This window comes from Prionailurus viverrinus, chromosome A3, assembly GCF_022837055.1.
Source record: "Prionailurus viverrinus isolate Anna chromosome A3, UM_Priviv_1.0, whole genome shotgun sequence".
Classification (NCBI taxonomy): domain Eukaryota; kingdom Metazoa; phylum Chordata; class Mammalia; order Carnivora; family Felidae; genus Prionailurus; species Prionailurus viverrinus.
Window position 1 is genome coordinate 115017429 of NC_062563.1, and position 18033 is coordinate 115035461.

General features: G+C 36.3%; 1 protein-coding gene across 2 annotated transcripts in view; it reads right to left on the minus strand.

Moving 5' to 3' along the window:
- The window catches only part of SPAST (spastin), a 52332-nt gene that overhangs the window by 17634 nt on the left and 16665 nt on the right, over positions 1-18033 (minus strand). For both annotated transcript variants that reach the window (XM_047853248.1, XM_047853247.1), the window contains exons 3-7: positions 16038-16121; positions 9624-9719; positions 3621-3808; positions 2867-3000; positions 2292-2385 (exon numbers count right to left, since the gene is read on the minus strand). In XM_047853248.1, the coding sequence (XP_047709204.1) occupies positions 2292-2385; positions 2867-3000; positions 3621-3808; positions 9624-9719; positions 16038-16121 (596 nt within the window). The remainder of the gene's footprint in view (positions 1-2291; positions 2386-2866; positions 3001-3620; positions 3809-9623; positions 9720-16037; positions 16122-18033) is intronic.

An 18033-nucleotide genomic window follows, 5' to 3' on the forward strand; every position in this document is an offset into this window, starting at 1 on the left:
GAGTCCATTTCTGGGTTTTCTATTCTGTTCCACTGATCTGAGTGTCTGTTTTCATGTCAATACCATACTGTCTTGATGATTACAGCTTTTTTCCTTAATTTTCTTTTTAACATTTATTTAATTTTGAGAGACAGAGAGAGACAGAGTATGAACAGGGGAGGGGCAGAGAGAGAGGGAGACACAGAATTCGAAGCAGGCTGCAGGCTCTGAGCTGTCAGCAGAGAGCCCGACGCGGGGCCCGAACTCACAAATCGCGAGATCATGACCTGAGCCGAAGTCGGATGCTCAACCGACTGAGCCGCCCTGATGATTACAGCTTTGTAATTCTACTTGACGTCCAGGATTGTGATGCCTCCAGCTTTAGTTTTCTTTTTCAAGATTGCTTTGGCTATTTGGGTCTTTTCTGGTTCCATACAAATTTTAGGATTGTTTGTTCTAGCTCTGTGAAGAATGTTGGTGTTATTTTGATAGGTATTGCATTGAATATGTAGATTGCTTTGGGGAGTATTGACATTTTAACAATATTTGTTCTTCTTATCCAGAAGCATGGAATATTTTTCCATTTTTTTTGTCTTCTTCAATTTCTTTCATTAGCTTTCTAATGTTTTCAGTGTATAGGTTTTTCACCTCTTTGGTTATATTCATTCCTAGGTATTTTACGGTTATGCCCACATTTTAACTGGGTCATTTGTTTTCTTACTGTGCAGTTTTAAAAGTTCTTTGTATATATTTGGATACCAGTCCTTTATCATGTAATATATTTTGCAAAGATTTTCTCCTGGTCTGTGGCTTGTCTTCTCATTCTCTTAACATCTTTCACAGAAAAGTTTTTAATTTTAATTAAGTTCAACTTACCAATTTTTCTTTTAAGGATCATGCTTTTGGTGTTATATCTAATATGCTATCCTCAAACCAAAAGATCACCTAGATTTTTTTCCTATATTATCTTCTAGGAGTTTTACAGTTAGGTTTGCCTTTCACATTTAGGTCTGTAACCAATTTGAATTAATTTTTATGAAAGGTGGAAAAGTACAGTTCTAGAATTATTTTTCACATGGATGCCTATTTGTTCTAGCACCATTTGTGGAAAACATCATAGTTTCTCCATCAAATTGCTTTTGTGCCTTTGTCAACTGATATTTGTGTCTCTTGTGTTTCTAGGCTCTCTAGTCTGTTCTACTGATCTATTTGTCTATTCTTTTGCCAAAGACACACTATCTTGATTACTGTGGCATTTTTTTTTTGTTTTTAACATTTTCTGGTTTTACTTTGATATAACAGACATAACGCTAAGTTAAACGTGTACGGTATGATTTGATACATACATATACTGAACAATATTTACCAAAATAAGGTTAGTTAACACATCCTTCACTTCACACAATTATCATTTTTTTGTTGTTGTTACAATGAGAACCAACAAACAGATACATAATCATAAATACAGAGAACAAACAGGTGGTTGCCAGAGGGGAAGGAGTTGAGGGGTGAGCAAAACTGGTGAAGGGAATTAAGAGGTACAAGCTTCCAGTTTTAAAATAAGTAAGTCACAGGGATGAAAACACAGCATGGGGACTTTAGACAGTTCTACTGTAGTAACATCATATGGTGACAGATGATAACCATATTTATCATAGCGAGCATGACTTAATGTACAGAGTTGTCAATGTTGTACACCTGAAACTGAAATAACATGGTATCTTAACTCTACTTTGACAGAAAATAGTTCTTCAAACTTCATAATTTTATCTTAACTTCCCTTGTCTGCAGTATGATTTGTCTCTTAATTTTAAATTCCTCTTCCCTTGATATAAAAATTATTTTCTGTTACCTACTTTTCCCTCTGAATGTTAAAAATAGATTGGTTATTAGGAACCATTATAGTCATTCTCCTCTAATAACCAGTCAACATCAATTGCTAATGTTTTTGTGTGTTTTTTTTTAATTTTTTTTTTTAACTTTTATTTATTTTTGAGACAGAGAGACACAGCATCAACGGGGGAGGGTCAGAGAGAGAGACACACAGAATCTGAAACAGGCTCCAGGCTCTGAGCTGTCAGCACAGAGCCCTGACGTGGGGCTCGAACTCACGGACCGCGAGATCATGACCTCAGCCGAAGTCAGCCGCTTAACCGACTGAGCCACCCAGGCGCCCCTGTTTTTTTCTTTTTAAAAACATCAAATGAATTATATGAATTAATCAGTCTAGCATAGTTCACACATTTCTTTACTGCTAGTATGGATTCAGTAATGAATGATGCTACAGGAAAATGAGAATATAAAGTGCTTACCTCAGGCCTTAGAGAAGGAAGAATAACAATTTCTTGCAAGGCTTGTTTTGCCAACTCTTGTCCAGCTATATCATCAAATTTAACAGCTGTTCCACTAAGAAAGAGAATTACAGTTAGCTCCACAACAAAATATGCTTCAGTTACTACCATATGAAATAAAGTTATTTTTTTGAAATACAGTTATTTTTATGTTAACTGTGAAATTATAATTAATCAGTAAAACAATGGTTTTCTGCATTTACTGTAACTGAAAACATAAAAATTAAAAAAGTATATTAGACAAGATACTTAATTTTTTTAAGTTTATTTGAGAGACAGACAGACACACACACACACACACACGGAGAGAGAGAATCCCAAGCAGACTCTGTGCTGTCAGCATGGAGCCCAATGTGGGGCTTGAACTCACAAACTGTGAGATCATAACCCGGGATGAAATCAAGAGTCGGTCGCTTAACAGACCAAGGCTTCCAGGTGCTCCTAGACAAGATATTTGTTATCTATTTTACTTATATTAAATAAATAAATTCAAAACTAAAACCATTAAATGAAACACTTTAGATGGCAAAACTTACTTGTCCACAATTTCGTTCATTATAAGGTTAGCAAGGTTGCTGTCCACATTCCTAAAATTCTTCAAGTCTTTCTTTTTGCGAACAGCAGTTGTAGGGGTAGAAGGTTTATTTGTTCTGTTTGTTTTTGGTGTACTCTTAAAGGACACAAAATTATAATGTAAAAATACAAACAACAGTTTTCACAAGTAAATTAACCTCAAAGTTCACAGAATTAAAAGCTTAACAATAGGAAAAAGGATATAAAAAACCCAAAACTGTGTATTTACTCCAAGGCAAAATGGTATTAACTACAGAACTACATTTGGCCTGAAGTGGGCTTACGAGAGGATTTAATCCAGAAAGATTTAGATACCATAAAATAAAAAGACCCTATGATAATTTTGATTATTGTTAGAATTCTAACAAAACTCTGTGGTTAATGTTATAAAACATGTATATATATTTAAACAACTGAGTAACAAATTTAAAATGAACTCCATAGCATTATATAAAACAGATTGGATAAGCAGTTTACTAAACAATACCGAATTAGGTCCAAAGGGAGTTAAAGTAAGATTTACTTTTTAATAGCAAGTTGTCCTTACAGATTTTTTTCCTGTAGATTAAAAAAAAAATTACATTCCACTTTGTATAAACTTATCAATTCTTTAAGATATTATAAAGTATTTGATTTATAAAGTATTTATTTATTATAAAGTATTTGATTTATAAAGTATTTCTTAAGCAAGCAATTAAAGTTACTATCTCCAAATACCTTATGAGTTCCAGCTGCAGGACCAGGTCCCTGTCTCACTCCAGAAACCATGGATAAACCACTACAACTAGGTGCTCTGTGGTGGCCTGAAAGACCTGTGGATCCAGTTTTCATAACTGTTTTTGAACGAGGCAGTGAATTACTAGTGTGTGTCAAGGGATCTTTTCTTTTCGGAACAGCTCCACTTTCTATCAAAGAAAAAGTACAATCATCATGGATAGAAAACTGCAGCTAAACATTATAAAATAAAGATGGGTACAAATTTGCAAAACTAAGCTAAATACTATTTTTTTTTTACATTAGCAATATTTCAAAATAAGATTTCAATTAGACTATCTACTAGGGTGGTCATGGGGTTATCACTTGGTGGACAAGATTATGGGTATTTAGGTTTTTCCTTTTCCTGATGTATATTATAATAGTCTTATAAGAAATATTTATTTTTTTTTTTTAAATTTTTTTTTTTTTCAACGTTTATTTATTTTTTTTGGGACAGAGAGAGACAGAACATGAACGGGGGAGGGGCAGAGAGAGAGGGAGACACAGAATCAGAAACAGGCTCCAGGCTCTGAGCTATCAGCCCAGAGCCTGACGCGGGGCTCGAACTCACAGACCGCGAGATCGTGACCTGGCTGAAGTCGGACGCTTAACCGACTGCGCCACCCAGGCGCCCCAGAAATATTTATTTTTAATAAGAAGAACCACATTTATTTGTGGGGACAGGAGGAGGACATAAGAAGATTACCCAAAGTTGCTGAATATTTAAAAAACAAAATGCAATAAAGGCATTAAAGTTATGTTGTAGAAGAAGTGGGGGGGGGGGGGGGAGACACTGCATTACCTTGTTCCAAACTTTCAAGACTGTAAAATAGTATGAAAGTCCACAGTCTGTGCCCACCAAAGGAAATAATCAATTAATTTAATATCAATCAATTTTTAATTTAAAGGGTACAAAGATGTGGTTTTATATGCTGAGTATTCTATGTGCTGTATATATGTAAATAAACACATATAAAAAATTTCAATTAAGCTTAAAAGGTTACCTGACCTACCTATATTGCACTTCTACATGCATTACAGGCTTTCAAATGTTCAAATCTTATACTTCTAATATTTTTATATACTCCCTAACAAACATCAGTTTATTAGTAACAATGTTTACAGTAAAGACAAATGTTAAATCAGAACAGCCTAAAGAAAAGACAAAAACCTTATTTTTGTGTTTTTCATCAAATCCCTCTACGTGTTTTAAGGAAACTCAAAGGAAGAGAACGTTAGAGTAGAGAAAGGTGATCAAGAGGTTCTTCCAGTAAATAAATGTGAAGTTCTGAACCATATGTTCAAAGAACTAGTGGACAGTGACCCTAAAGGACAAAGCAGGAAAGCAATCTAGAAAAGGGGAAAATAATAAGGAAAGCAAAGGTGTGAAAAAAGAGCAAAATCTGCTCTTATTGTCACAAACTGAACAAAGCAATGTTTACTTTCATAAAATTTAAGTCCTGGACATGAAACTAATACTGAAAAAGTCACCAATAAAACTAGCCAAGATGTCACAGAACTTAGGAAATGAGTATCTGTCCCCCACCCCAAAATAAAAAAGCATGTGAGATAAGAGAAAGATTCATTTCAGAGGGAAAAAAGGAGAGGGAGGGGTGCCTGAGTGGCTCATTCAGTTAAGCGTCTGACTCTTGATTTTGGCTCAGGTCATGATCTCTCAGTTTGTGAGTTTGAGCCTTGTGTCAGGCTCTGCGCTAAAAGTGCAGAGCCTGCTTGACATTCTCTCTCTCCGTGTCTCTCTGCCCCTCCCCTGCTCAAGTTCTTTCTCTCTCTCTCAAAATAAATACACATTAAAAAAAAAAAAAAGAGTGGAGAAGAATTTCTTCAGACAGTAAACATACAGTCCTAAGACTGTAAGTGAATAGAAATTTCCACAAGGAACTAAGAGAACAGACAGCAGGCTTTTCATAAAAAATAGCAAAAGTTTAGTAGGCAACAGAATAGGTAAGTTCAAAACACGGTAGCAAGAAAAAAGTGTTAACCTATTATCATTTAAAAAAATTTTTTTTAAGTTTATTTTTGAGAGAGAGAGACAGTACGAGCAGGGGAGGAGCAGAGAAAGCGGGAGACACAGAATCCAAAGCAGGCTCCAGACTCTGAGCTGTCACCCAGACCCCAGTGCAGGGGTCAAACTCACTAGCCGTGAGATCATGACCTGAGCTGAAGTCGGACACTTAACCAACTGAGCCACCCAGGCATCCCAGGATTACTATCTTTCTTTACAAGCCTTTCAGTATTTCTTTTCTAATCAACCTTTTGAGGTATAATCTATGAGTAATAAATTGCATCCATTTAAAATGTATAATTTGATTGAGTTTATAAAGATATAAAGATGACAGGATGCCTGGGTGGCTCAGTAGGTTAAGCATCCAACTCTTGATTTTTGCTGAGGTCATGAGCTCATGGGTGGTGGGACTGACCCCTGCCTCAGGCTCTGTGCTGGCTGTGGAGGCTGTTTGGGATTCTCTCTCTACCTTTATCTCTGCTCTTCCCCCCTCACACTTTCCCTCTCAAAATAAATGTTAAAAAAAAAAAAAAAAGATGAAATAGCCACTAAAATCAAGATACAAAATGTTTCCATCCTACCCAAAAGTTTCTTTGTACTCATTTGCACTTCATCCCTTATTGTCCCTGGCCCTACACAAACACTCATATGCTTTCTGACAATGTTGGGGGTCACCTGATTTAGTAGTTTCTATTGATCTAGGATCAAGATCATTGAATCTTTCATATGACATCTCCAATATGCTGTTGAGGTTATCTAGTAATTTTTTTTTATTTTAGCAAGTATACTTTTCAACTTTAGATTTTCCATTATCTTTATCGTATAGTATGTTATGTGCTAAGATCACAGGTATGCTAACTGATGCTGTATTTTTTTTTTATTAAAAAAAAATTTTTTTTAACGTTTATTTATTTTTGAGACAGAGAGAGAGAGAGCATGAACGGGGGAGGGTCAGAGAGAGAGGGAGACACAGAATCTGAAACCGGCTCCAGGCTCTGAGCTGTCAGCACAGAGCCCGATGCGGAGCTCGAACCCACAAACTGCGAGATCGTGACCTGAGCTGAAGTCAGACACTTAGCCAACTGAGCCACCCAGGTGCCCCCTGATGCCGTATTTTAACTCTTTGAACACATTTAATAATAGCTGCTCGTAAGTCTTTGCTACATCAACAACTGGGCCCATTCAAGAGTCAATTTCTATTGACTGATTCTTTTCTTACAAAAAAATTTTTTTAATGTTTATTTATTTTGGAGAGAGAGAGAGAGTGTGAGCAGGGGAGAGGCAGAGAGAGGGAGGCCCAGAATCTGAAGCAGGCTCCAGGCTCTGAGCTGTCAGCACAGAGCCCAACGTGGGGCTCAAACTCACCAACTGTGAGATCATGACCTGAGTTGAAGCCGGACACTTAACCGACTGAGTCACCCAGGCACCTGTGACTGATTCTTTTTTTTTTTTTTTTTTTAATTTTTTAATGTTTGTTTATTTTGAGGGAGAGACAGAGCACAAGCAGGGGAGGGTCAGAGAGAGAGGGAGACACAGAATCCAAAGCAGGCTCCAGGCTCTGCGCTGTCGGAACCGCGCAGCCTGATGTGGGGCTCAAACTCCAGAACTGCGAGATCATGACCTGAGCCGAAGTCAGCTGCTCAACTGACTGAGCCACCCAGGCGCCCCTGATTCTTTTCTTAAGTAATGGTCACACTTTCTTATTTCTTTGTCTGGACATGTCTGGAAATTCTGGAAATTCTGAGTTGAAAACTGGACACTATAGATAATACACTGAAGTAATATGTAGACTTTGGCATAACTATTTCCTAAGAGAGATGAAATAACTCATCCGTGTGAAACATCACAGAATATTCCAGGAGTGTGTGACACTCGTAAAATAGGCCTGAGTAAGCAAGTTCATTGACTAGGACTCAATGGGTATCAAATACCAGTGCTGCATTAATTAGCTGTGCACTTGGTAAATACCCCCATCAAGAAAACAGGATAAAACAGATTACTATGGGAGGGGGGATGGGCTAAATGGGTAAGGGGCACTAAGGAATCTACTGCTGAAATCATTGTTGCACTACATGCTAATGAATTTGGATGTAAATCTTAAAAAATAAAAATAAATAAATAAATAAATAAATAAACATAAAAACTGATCACTAGGGATTTGAAATAAGATGGTTTGATTTTTTTAACATAGGTATCAGGAAGAGAAAGTTGCTTTTTTGTTTTGTTTTGGGTTTCTTGCATGGCAGAAAAATACAATGGGATCTCACATGTGAAATGAAGTAGAAGAGAAGCAAGAAAACAAGGGAAAAGCATACCAGCTCTTCAGCGCTAGAAAATTTTGCTGTTTACATTGGAGGATTATTAGGATCTCAAATTTATATCTTAGAAACTTAATTATTTATATGTGGTAAATTCTTACATTTCTTGGTTTTTAAAAAAGTTCCTTATGAAAATGTCAGCTCTTCATAGCTGGGCTGAGCGAAACAGGCAAAATATTTATTTCTATATTAGAAATGGTGGGGTTTGTTTATTTACTTATTTTTTTTTTTTTTAACGTTTATTTATTTTTGAGACAGAGAGAGACAGAGCATGAACAGGGGAGGGTCAGAGAGAGGGAGACACAGAATCTGAAACAGGCTCCAGGCTCTGAGCTGTCAGCACAGAGCCTGACGAGGGGCTCGAACTCATGGACCGTGAGATCATGACCTGAGCCGAAGTCGGCCGCTTAACCAACTGAGCCACCCAGGCGCCCCTAGAAATGGTGTTTTAAATCATGTACAGGAAGGGGGCACCTGGGTGGCTCAGTTGATTAAGCGTCTGACTTCGGCTCGGTCATGATCTTGTGGTTCGTGAGTTTAAGCCCTGCATTGGGCCCTGTGCTGACAGCTCAGAGCCTGGAGCCTGCTTCAGCTTCTGTGTCTCCCTCTCTCTCTGCCCCTCCCCTGCTTGCACTATGCCTCTCTCTCTCAAAAATAAATAAACCTTAAATATTATTTTTTTAAATCATGTACAGGGAGGAAAAGGAATACAGCCAGTCACAAGGGGCTCTGTACTAGAAGACCAAACCAAAATGAGAACTCCATAAGAGAGAAGTAAAGCCAGAAGGGAAAGATTTGATGACCTACTGTCTCCAGTCCACTTACCTTAATTCTTCTTAATTCAAGTCTTGAAGGTTTGTATTATGTATGAATAAAGAAGACAGTTGTCTTATAGTCTAAACTAAGGTTTTTCTGCTACAAATTGAACAAAGCAATGTTTACTTTCATAAAATTTAAGCCCTGTACATGAAACTAATGCTGAAAAAGTCACCAATAAAACTAGCCAAGATGTCAGAGAACTTAGGAAATGAAGATCTGCTGTAAGTTTCTGTCGGAGTTGATACCCCAAAGTTCGTGGAAAACAAATTTAACCCATAGTTAATAATAGTATTCTAATGTTTCCCCTTACTATGTGAACTCAGCTTCAAATTTTTCCTAAGGTACTATGTTAAAACGTTCATGCATAGTAATTAAAATTGTAATTAAATATGTGCAATTAATGTTGATATTTAACAAAGAGAAATTAAAATTTCTGACTTAAAAAACACCACTTCATGAAAACTTGGTACAGGTATGCATGAAAAAAACCACAAATGCTGAAAATGCAACAGAAACAAAAGAATATTTTAATAGCTTAGGAAAATGAACCTTCATATTTTATAATCTCAAAAAATGGGTGGTTGCAAAATAAGCAAATAAAGCATGTTGAGAATGGTTACATCCTATTTGCTACATATTTATATACCATGAATGACAGGGATACTGTATTTTCAACACAGCCCTGTGAAAACAAAAGCCAACGAAATAAACCATTATAAAATCAAATCAACATTATCAGGTTATATAGGACTCTACTCTGCATGCAAGCTTTATTATCTTCCATGTTAGTTAACCTTAACCCACCTGACTGGAGATGTCCATTGCGGCATGTCAAGTTAGTACTGTCATTATAGACATCCGTTTGGGACTTGGAAAATTGCAAAACTGGTTGCAGCTTCTCTATGCAACAGAGGCAGGTAAAAAAAAGAACAAAATAAATAAAAAGCAAAAACACATAATGAAAAAATAAGATGTACATGTGAAAATAAAAAGTAATTCAAGGTGTTAGAAGATGAAGGATTTTGGCATTTATATAAAATTATCTTAAAAATATAATTAGTAAAAACTCAGACATTAAAATAGCAACAGAAGTTCACAACTGGTTATTTTCAAAATATGCTTTATATAGGTGCTGTAAGCAGGTTTCATATTACCACTATCACTAGCAAATATTTTCTGAGTATCTAATATGCCCGCATCATTATGTAGGGGAATAGCCTGGAGACAAAAAAAATGAATATTGTTTTTATCATCCAGATACTTCTTTAACATGGCTGGCAACTTACAACACAATTTTTTTTTTTTTTTTTTTTTTTACAACACAAATATATTATAAAAAAAAAAAAAAAGATTGTATAGGAGCACCTGGGGTGGCTCAGCCGATTAAGCATACAACTCTTGATTTCAGCTCAGGTCATGATCTCATGGTTCATGGGTTCAAGCTTGGGATCCTCTCTCTTCCTCTCTCTCTGTCTCTCCCCTTCTCACTTGCACTCTCTCTCTCAAAAATAAATACATTTTTAAAAAGAAAAAAAAAGATTGTTTCAACCCTACCCTCAATTTCAAGTAACGACAAATCCTGTCAAGACCCAGGTCACTATGTCTAGCACCTCAAGCCCAGGAGGGTACCATTTTGTGCTATCTTGCCCCTATCACTGATGCACTACCATTTCCCCATTCAAGTCATCCATACTACTAGTTGACCCTGTTTACCCTGCTTCACCACTTACCAGCATGAACTTGCTTTAGCCTCAGTTTTCTGAGGGTCTCAAAGATTAAACAAAATAATATACAGGAAGAACCTGCTGTGTGCCCCTATTCATCACAGGGGCCCAATTCTTACCATAATTATTTTGTTGCAGTACTCCCAACTGTCATACTGATTCTTTTCTTCTGTACTAGGAGCTCAATGAATATACGAAAAAATGTAGCACATATATACTAACTCTCCTAAACTTTCATTTCTAAGGTCAGACAAGCAGGCGCCATGCTTGGTTTATGGTACAACCACACATGCCTTTGGGACAGGTTAAATAGCAGCTACCCTTTCTGCACAAAGCACAAAGTACTGAACTGTTTTTGTATCCTAGAACTGGCTGATACAATATACCTTGGAGCTTTTTGTTGTTGTTGTTAGTTAACAGATAGGTCATCTGATTTTTCTCAATGATAATACTTTTCAAATCACTGAGAAAGAAACCATTTATGTTGGTAATAGACATAACTTAGAAAAAAACCTGTAACTATCTTCTTTATCAATTAACACTCCCTTCACTGAAATGTAACAAGAAGATCACGTATACATTCATTACATACTAAACATAAAGTAACTAACTCCTTGGTTTTGATAACTAATAACTAGGAATAAAAAGCCAGAGAAGTTGTTTTGGTGTGTAGGGTTTAGATTTATAGGTGTGGAAACACACATATACACAATACTACTATACTGCTAATATGAGCTTGCTCCAATTCATTTTTGTTAAAGTAAACTTAGTTTAATGTTTCTGTTTAGAATCACTAAGGTTGTATAGATTCATTAATGATTTAAAATAAAACCATCATCTTGCTTCTTGGCTCCCACACAACCATTCGAGTCATCTACTTTATTAAAAGGAAAATATTACCACGTAACTTTTCTGTTTAAAACCCTTTAGCAGCTTCCCACTGCCCACAGACCAGAGCTCAAACCTCTTGCTATATAACATTAAGGCCCTTCATGATCTGCCTGCATCTCTCATACTGGAGTAAATCCTATGTTCACTTTTTCTCCAGCACCCTTCCCTACTTGCCATGCTATTTCTTACCGAGAACCTCTGTTCATACTGTTACTTCTTCCTGAAATGTCTTTTCTTCCAAACATTCTTTACAGCTTTGTCTTTTTTGGGGCATTTAGGTGGCCCAGTTAGTTAAGTGTCTGACTCTTGGTTTTGGCTCAGGTCATAATCTCACAGTTCTTGAGTTTGAGCCCCGCATCAGGCTCTCAGGCTCTGTGCTGACAGTGCAGAGCCTGCTTGGGATTCTCTCTCCCTCCCTCTCCCTCTCTCTCTCTCCCTCCATCTCCCTCTCCGTCTCCCCTGCTCGTACTCTTTCTCTCAAAATAAATAAACTTAAAAAAGAAATAAAAGTAATTTAAAAAAGAAAGATTTATCTTTTTTAATCTCCCCTTTAGGTTTCACTTCTTCCAGGAATATTTCTCAGACACCTATTTTTCCACCCCTATAAAATATTTGTACACCTTGTCCAGCAGTAATGACGATTCATCTATTTATGTATCTGCCTCAGCCAACATATCATGAAAGCCTTAGGGAGAGGAACATTATATCCAGTATGTCAGTATATCTATCTGGTCAACCTTCATATATAATTATAATCCTACCACTTGTTACAATTTCTCCTCATATTATGCTGGTCCAAGCCTCCATCGTTTTTCTCCTAGCTTACTACAATTCAATAGTGATCCAACTTGTTCTCCCTGGCTCTACCCTTGGAGCCTATTAGCAAGGTGATCTTTTCAAAATTTAAGTCAGAGAGGTGACTGGGTGGCTCAGTCAGTTAAGCATCTGACTTCAGCTCAGGTCATGATCTCATGGTTTGTGGGTTCAAGCCCTGTACTGGGCTCTGTGCTGAAAGCTCAGGGCCTGGAGCCTGCTTAGATTCTGGGTCTCCCTCTCTCTCTGCCCCTCCCCTGCTCACACTCTGTCTCTCTTTCTCTCTCAAAAATAAACATTTTAAAAAATATAAGTCAGATTATGTCATTCCTTTCCTAAAAATCCTGTAACTGCTCCTTTTTTCAGAGATGGCAAAAGTTCAAATCTTTATGGTGGCCTATAAGGCCCTGCTTGTTAGGATGAACCTCCCTGCCCCATCAGTTCTCTTACCTCCTCTCTACCATACTCTCCTGGCTGGGGCACACTGGCCTCTTTGCTTCTTATCAGACACACCAGGTATGTTTTCTTAAGGTTTTATATCAGCTCTTCTCTCTGGACCATTCTTCTCCCAGAGACCTGCATGGCTAACTCCTGTCATCTTTTCAAAGAGGTGTATCTAACCATCCTATTTAAAACTAAAAGCTCAAACCACCTCCCATCCACTCCTAATCCCCATTACTATGTTTTATTTTTTTCTTTTTTTTCCATATATTTATCATCTTCCAACATACTGTATAACTTAATTCTTTTTTATGTTTATTCCCTACTGTCAGTCTTCCCCCTGCTGGAATAAAAACTCTATGAAGGATGGATCCTTGTCTATACCCTAACATTTATATGTAGAACATGGTAATCACCCAAAAACTATTTGATGAGGGGCACCTAGGTGGCTCAGTTGGTTAAGCGTCTGAGTTCAGCTCAGGTCATGATCTCGGGATTTGTGAATCGAGCCCCATGTGTGGCTCCACGCTGACACTGCAGAGCCTGCTTGGGATTCTCTCTCTCTCTGTCCTCCCCCGCTTGTGCACTCTCTCCCTCAAAATAAATAAACTTAAAAAAAACAAACATTCGAGGGGTACCTGGGTGGCTCAGTTGGTTAAGTGTCCGACTTTGGCTCAGGTCATGATCTCATGACTCGTGAGTTTAAGCCCCACATTGGGCTCTGTGCTGACAGCTCAGAGCCTGGAGCTTAGTTTGGATTCTATGTCTCCCTCTCTCTCTGCCCCTCCCCTGCTCACAGTCTGTCTGTCTGTCTCTCTCTCTCTCACAAAAATAAACATTAAAAAAATTTTGCTGAATTACTAAATAAATTCAGTTAATATCATTGGCACTGTACCTGGTACAGAGTAAAGATTTAATAAGTGGATGTTGAATGAAGCTATTTATTTTTTTACAAAAGGGTAACCTCCAGGTATGCCAAAATTATTTATTTATGGTTAAGCTTTGCTCGAAGGCTTACTAACTTGAATCTAATATATATGAACTCTTCTCATTTTATCAGAGAGTCTGCATCCTCTCTAACCAATCTGTAGGCAGAACTCTTAGTATGATTCTCCATCCTAACTAGGTAACTACTGGGCATTCCACCTCTGAAAAGTTCCATTTCTCAATCAATACGTAGTATATAAATATGCTCTACTATGCACGTGTGCACAACTCTTTTTTACTGTCTTTGGTAGATACAGTCCTAGACTTTGAGATCTCAGAAGACAGGAATATGTTGAGGCCTCTATTCCACCTCTTCTTTTTTAAAGGAACCTCTTGCATGAACAGGCAAAGAGCACTTTTGAGGATGACAACAGACAATGACATCCAAAACATTAATTCTTTTAATGCCTAGCTTGTTATAGATTCTCTTTTCATCCTAGCACAAATAAGAAATTACAAAGCCACATTAAAAGACAAGTCTATAATAGAGGAGATGCTTCCAATAATTCATCATATCACATCTTCAAAAGATAAATCAACCAACTCCTAATTACTCAATTAGAAACATGCTACTAAATGTGCCATAATTAAACTTAATCTGCATTATAGATATGATAATTTGTACATATAGTGAAAGGCATTATAGCTAAAACATAGAAAATACCAACTAGAACAATTAATTATTTTACTACAATAACCTTTGATATTGTATTTAATTTTACTTGACACACTAGTGATCTTCACATAGGAAGTAAGAAGACAAACTCTGTCAGCCATAGACACTAGGCGAACATTGCCTTGTTAATTACCTGAAAACATTAAAGGCTTCTTTTTCATCACTGTGGGGCAAAAAATTTACCAACACAATGGGTCATATAAGAATGAATGAATGAATGAAATATTTACATATGCATGTGTAAATACATTTTTCCACAAAAGCAAGGTAGTGATTACAGATAGATAAGGAGGTGAATAAAAACCAGCATCTTTGAGTACTTACTATGGTCTCTGTGACTGTCACAAATATAGTGAGATAAGTATTATCTACTACCATATTATAAATGAGATGAAAAAGGCTCAAACATGCTAAATAACTTACCATAAATCACAGAGTAATAAATATATAAGGTCTATCTGTTTACCAAATATATGCTTCTATCAAAACAAGTTATGGTACAGAATCACCCAAGAAGGATGGATTTTAGTTCCACTTTGTTTTAGGGGTAGATTTACCTTAAAAAAAATAAGTTTAAAATCTATACCTTCAAAGAGAAGATGAAAAGTTTCTCTTTGTAGACCTATTCAAACTGATAAATGCAGAAAGAATGACAGAATTATATCACTAAGCATCAGTCATCAATTGCTACTACTATCACAAAATGCCAGAAGTACTGACAAACCACCTATCAGATGAACTTGGATATTAAAAGAGGCATATCGTATGAATCTTCTGGAGATCCTGATTCAAAAAATTACCAGAAAAATACTAAGTTATTCAATTATGAGATACTAACTAAACATTACATTATGCATTATATTACATTATATTATATATTATATATAAATTCTATTTGGACACTAATCATTTATTTGGCTATGATTTTTTTGTTAATATTAAAAGAAATATTGGTTATTTTTTAGATGTGATAACGGCATTTGATAATTTTATTTTTAAGGCATTTTTAGAAATACAATAGGAAATATTTATAAATGACTTAAAAAAATGTCAAGAATTTGTTTCAACATAATATGAAGGGGGGAAAGTGGGTATATATGCTACCCACTTCCCCCCTTCATATTATGTTGAAACAAATTCTGTACATATATATATATATATATATATATACACACACACACACACACACATATGTATATGTATATATACACATTCACACACACTGGAGTTGGCAAACTTTTTCTGTAAGAAGCCAGATAGTAAATATTAAAATATTTTAAAAAGCTATATATTAAAAGGCTTTGAGAGCTTTAGGATCTCTGTATCAACTACTCCACTGTCACTGTAGCATAAAAGCATCCAGACAGTATCTACAGGAATGAGTAGCTGTGTGCCATCTTATAAAAATAGGTAGTGAACTGGGTTTAGCCCATGGGCCGTAATTTGCCAGCCCTTGAATATAGATACATCAAGACTGACTAGGAGTTGATAACTATTAGAGCTGAATGATGGATAATTAATTCATTATACTCTTCTATTTTGTATATGTTAGAAATTTTCTGTAAGTTATAAAAAAAGCCTAGAACACATTTTTAAGATTGATCTATTTCCATCTAATTTTAAAGTTTCACTGAACACACATTTCAAATACATCTCATTCCAGTTATACAATTCATTAAGTGATACCTAGAAGTTGTAAACGGTCCTTGGCCATAACCAAATTAGTCATCATTTTAGCTTGAAGGCGTCTAGCTCTTTCACACTGTTCACCTGAAAGAAGAGGAAAAAAAGTGAAAACATCTACATTTCCCTACTAATATTACTTCAAGATAAAATATTATCGGGGCACCTGAGTGGCTCAGTCGGTTAAGCGTCTGACTCTTGGTTTCAGCTCAGATCATGATCTCACAGTTTATGGGTTCGAGCCCCACATCGGGCTCCACACCACGGAGCCTGCTTGGGACTCTCTCACACTCTCATTCTCTCTCTCTCTCTCTCTCTCTCTCTCTCTCTCTCTCTCTGCCTCTCCCCTGCTCTTGCTCACTCACTCTCTCTCTCTCTCAAAATATGTAAATAAACTTGAAAAAAAAAAAGAAGATAACATATTATCCCAACTAATCTCATGGGGAGTCATAGTCTTTATAATGAAAAGAGTATCTTTAAAAAATCAGTTACATTCCTTTTGATGGTTTCAGATCTACTGTTGTATTTCATGGATTTCATGGATTTTGAAGCATATCTTTTCCCCTACATTTAAAAATCTTTCAAACTGAGATGGGTTTTACAACCAGTACCAACTTACTAAAGCTTTCAGCCAGGCTGCAGTCATACCACAGTTTGTCATTGCCCGTGCGTGAACAAATTTGGTCATTGATGTTAATATTGCTGTTATAGCTTTGTCTAAATAGGATGAAGACAGTACATTCAATAAGGTAAAAGTCAACTTCAAAGTGATGATAAGAAGAGAATGTGTCATATTTTAACTGACACTGTTTTTTCTCTTAGTGGTATAATCAAAGGCATTTTCGATTCAGTGAAGTACCATTTTTCTTATAATTTATTTTCTTCTAGCTCTTCTTCTACACAATTGACAAGGAAGAGTAAATACATTCTGTACATAATTCATAAAGTCATGCTCATAAACTCATGAAAAGTCTCAAAGGCCTAACCTCTCATATATACTTGTTCTATTCTGCTCTCTTTTCTATAGGACACCAGTAGCTAGAGAAGTAGTCAAAAAGGGCAAAGAAATAAAACCTAGCAGACATTAGACATGTTGCAATTACTGGGGATGAGATGATGTAAGTAGTAGATATCAGCCAACCAGACAACAAATATCCCTGGGTGGACTGATCCATAAGGCTAAGATTCTCATCCTATATAATTTTTCCTTCTGAATTTATTTTATCTATGATAACTAAAATATTTTACTTATTTAATAGTGATGCCCACATACTGCACAATAGTCACAGCATAGTATTTTAGAATTCAGGCTCTGAAGTCAGATTGCCTGGGTTCAAATCTTGACTCTACCTACCACTTGCTAGCTATGAGACCTTAGGCAAGTTACTAAACTTCTTGGTACTTAAGGTTATTTATGTAAAAAGTAAGGATAATAGCAGCAGCCTCAGAGTGTGGGGTTGTGGTGAAAATTAAGAGATAACACACATGAAGCACACACACTGATGCTTGGGCACACAGCACAGTGTAAAATAAATGCTGACTATATAAAGATAATATTAGACTATAATTTTTAATTTTAGGTGATAGGAAAGTAAAGATGAAAAATAACTGCTTTGGTTTTAAAATGCCAAGTGTACATCAAAGTAAGACATTTACAGCTCATATTCTAACATGCAGTCAAGCATTACCCTTAAACACAAAAGGGAGTCTGATTAAACCACTCCTTCCTGCCTTGACAATGAGGGAAGGACCAGTTTCAAAACAGAGCTAAAAATGAGGCTAAACATCTCCAACAGTGGGACCAAGGAGGACACAAGTAATATCCTGGTTTTTGTCAGAATGCTATAGGTAATCAAGTTTGAACACAGGTAATAAAGCATTAACTGTAAGTCTATACACATTAATAATAACACTTAAAAATCTGTCAAATACTTTCAGGAAGTAGCTGGATCTGAAATCAGGGCAATCACATGAATATTATTTGGGATGGCTACCAAAC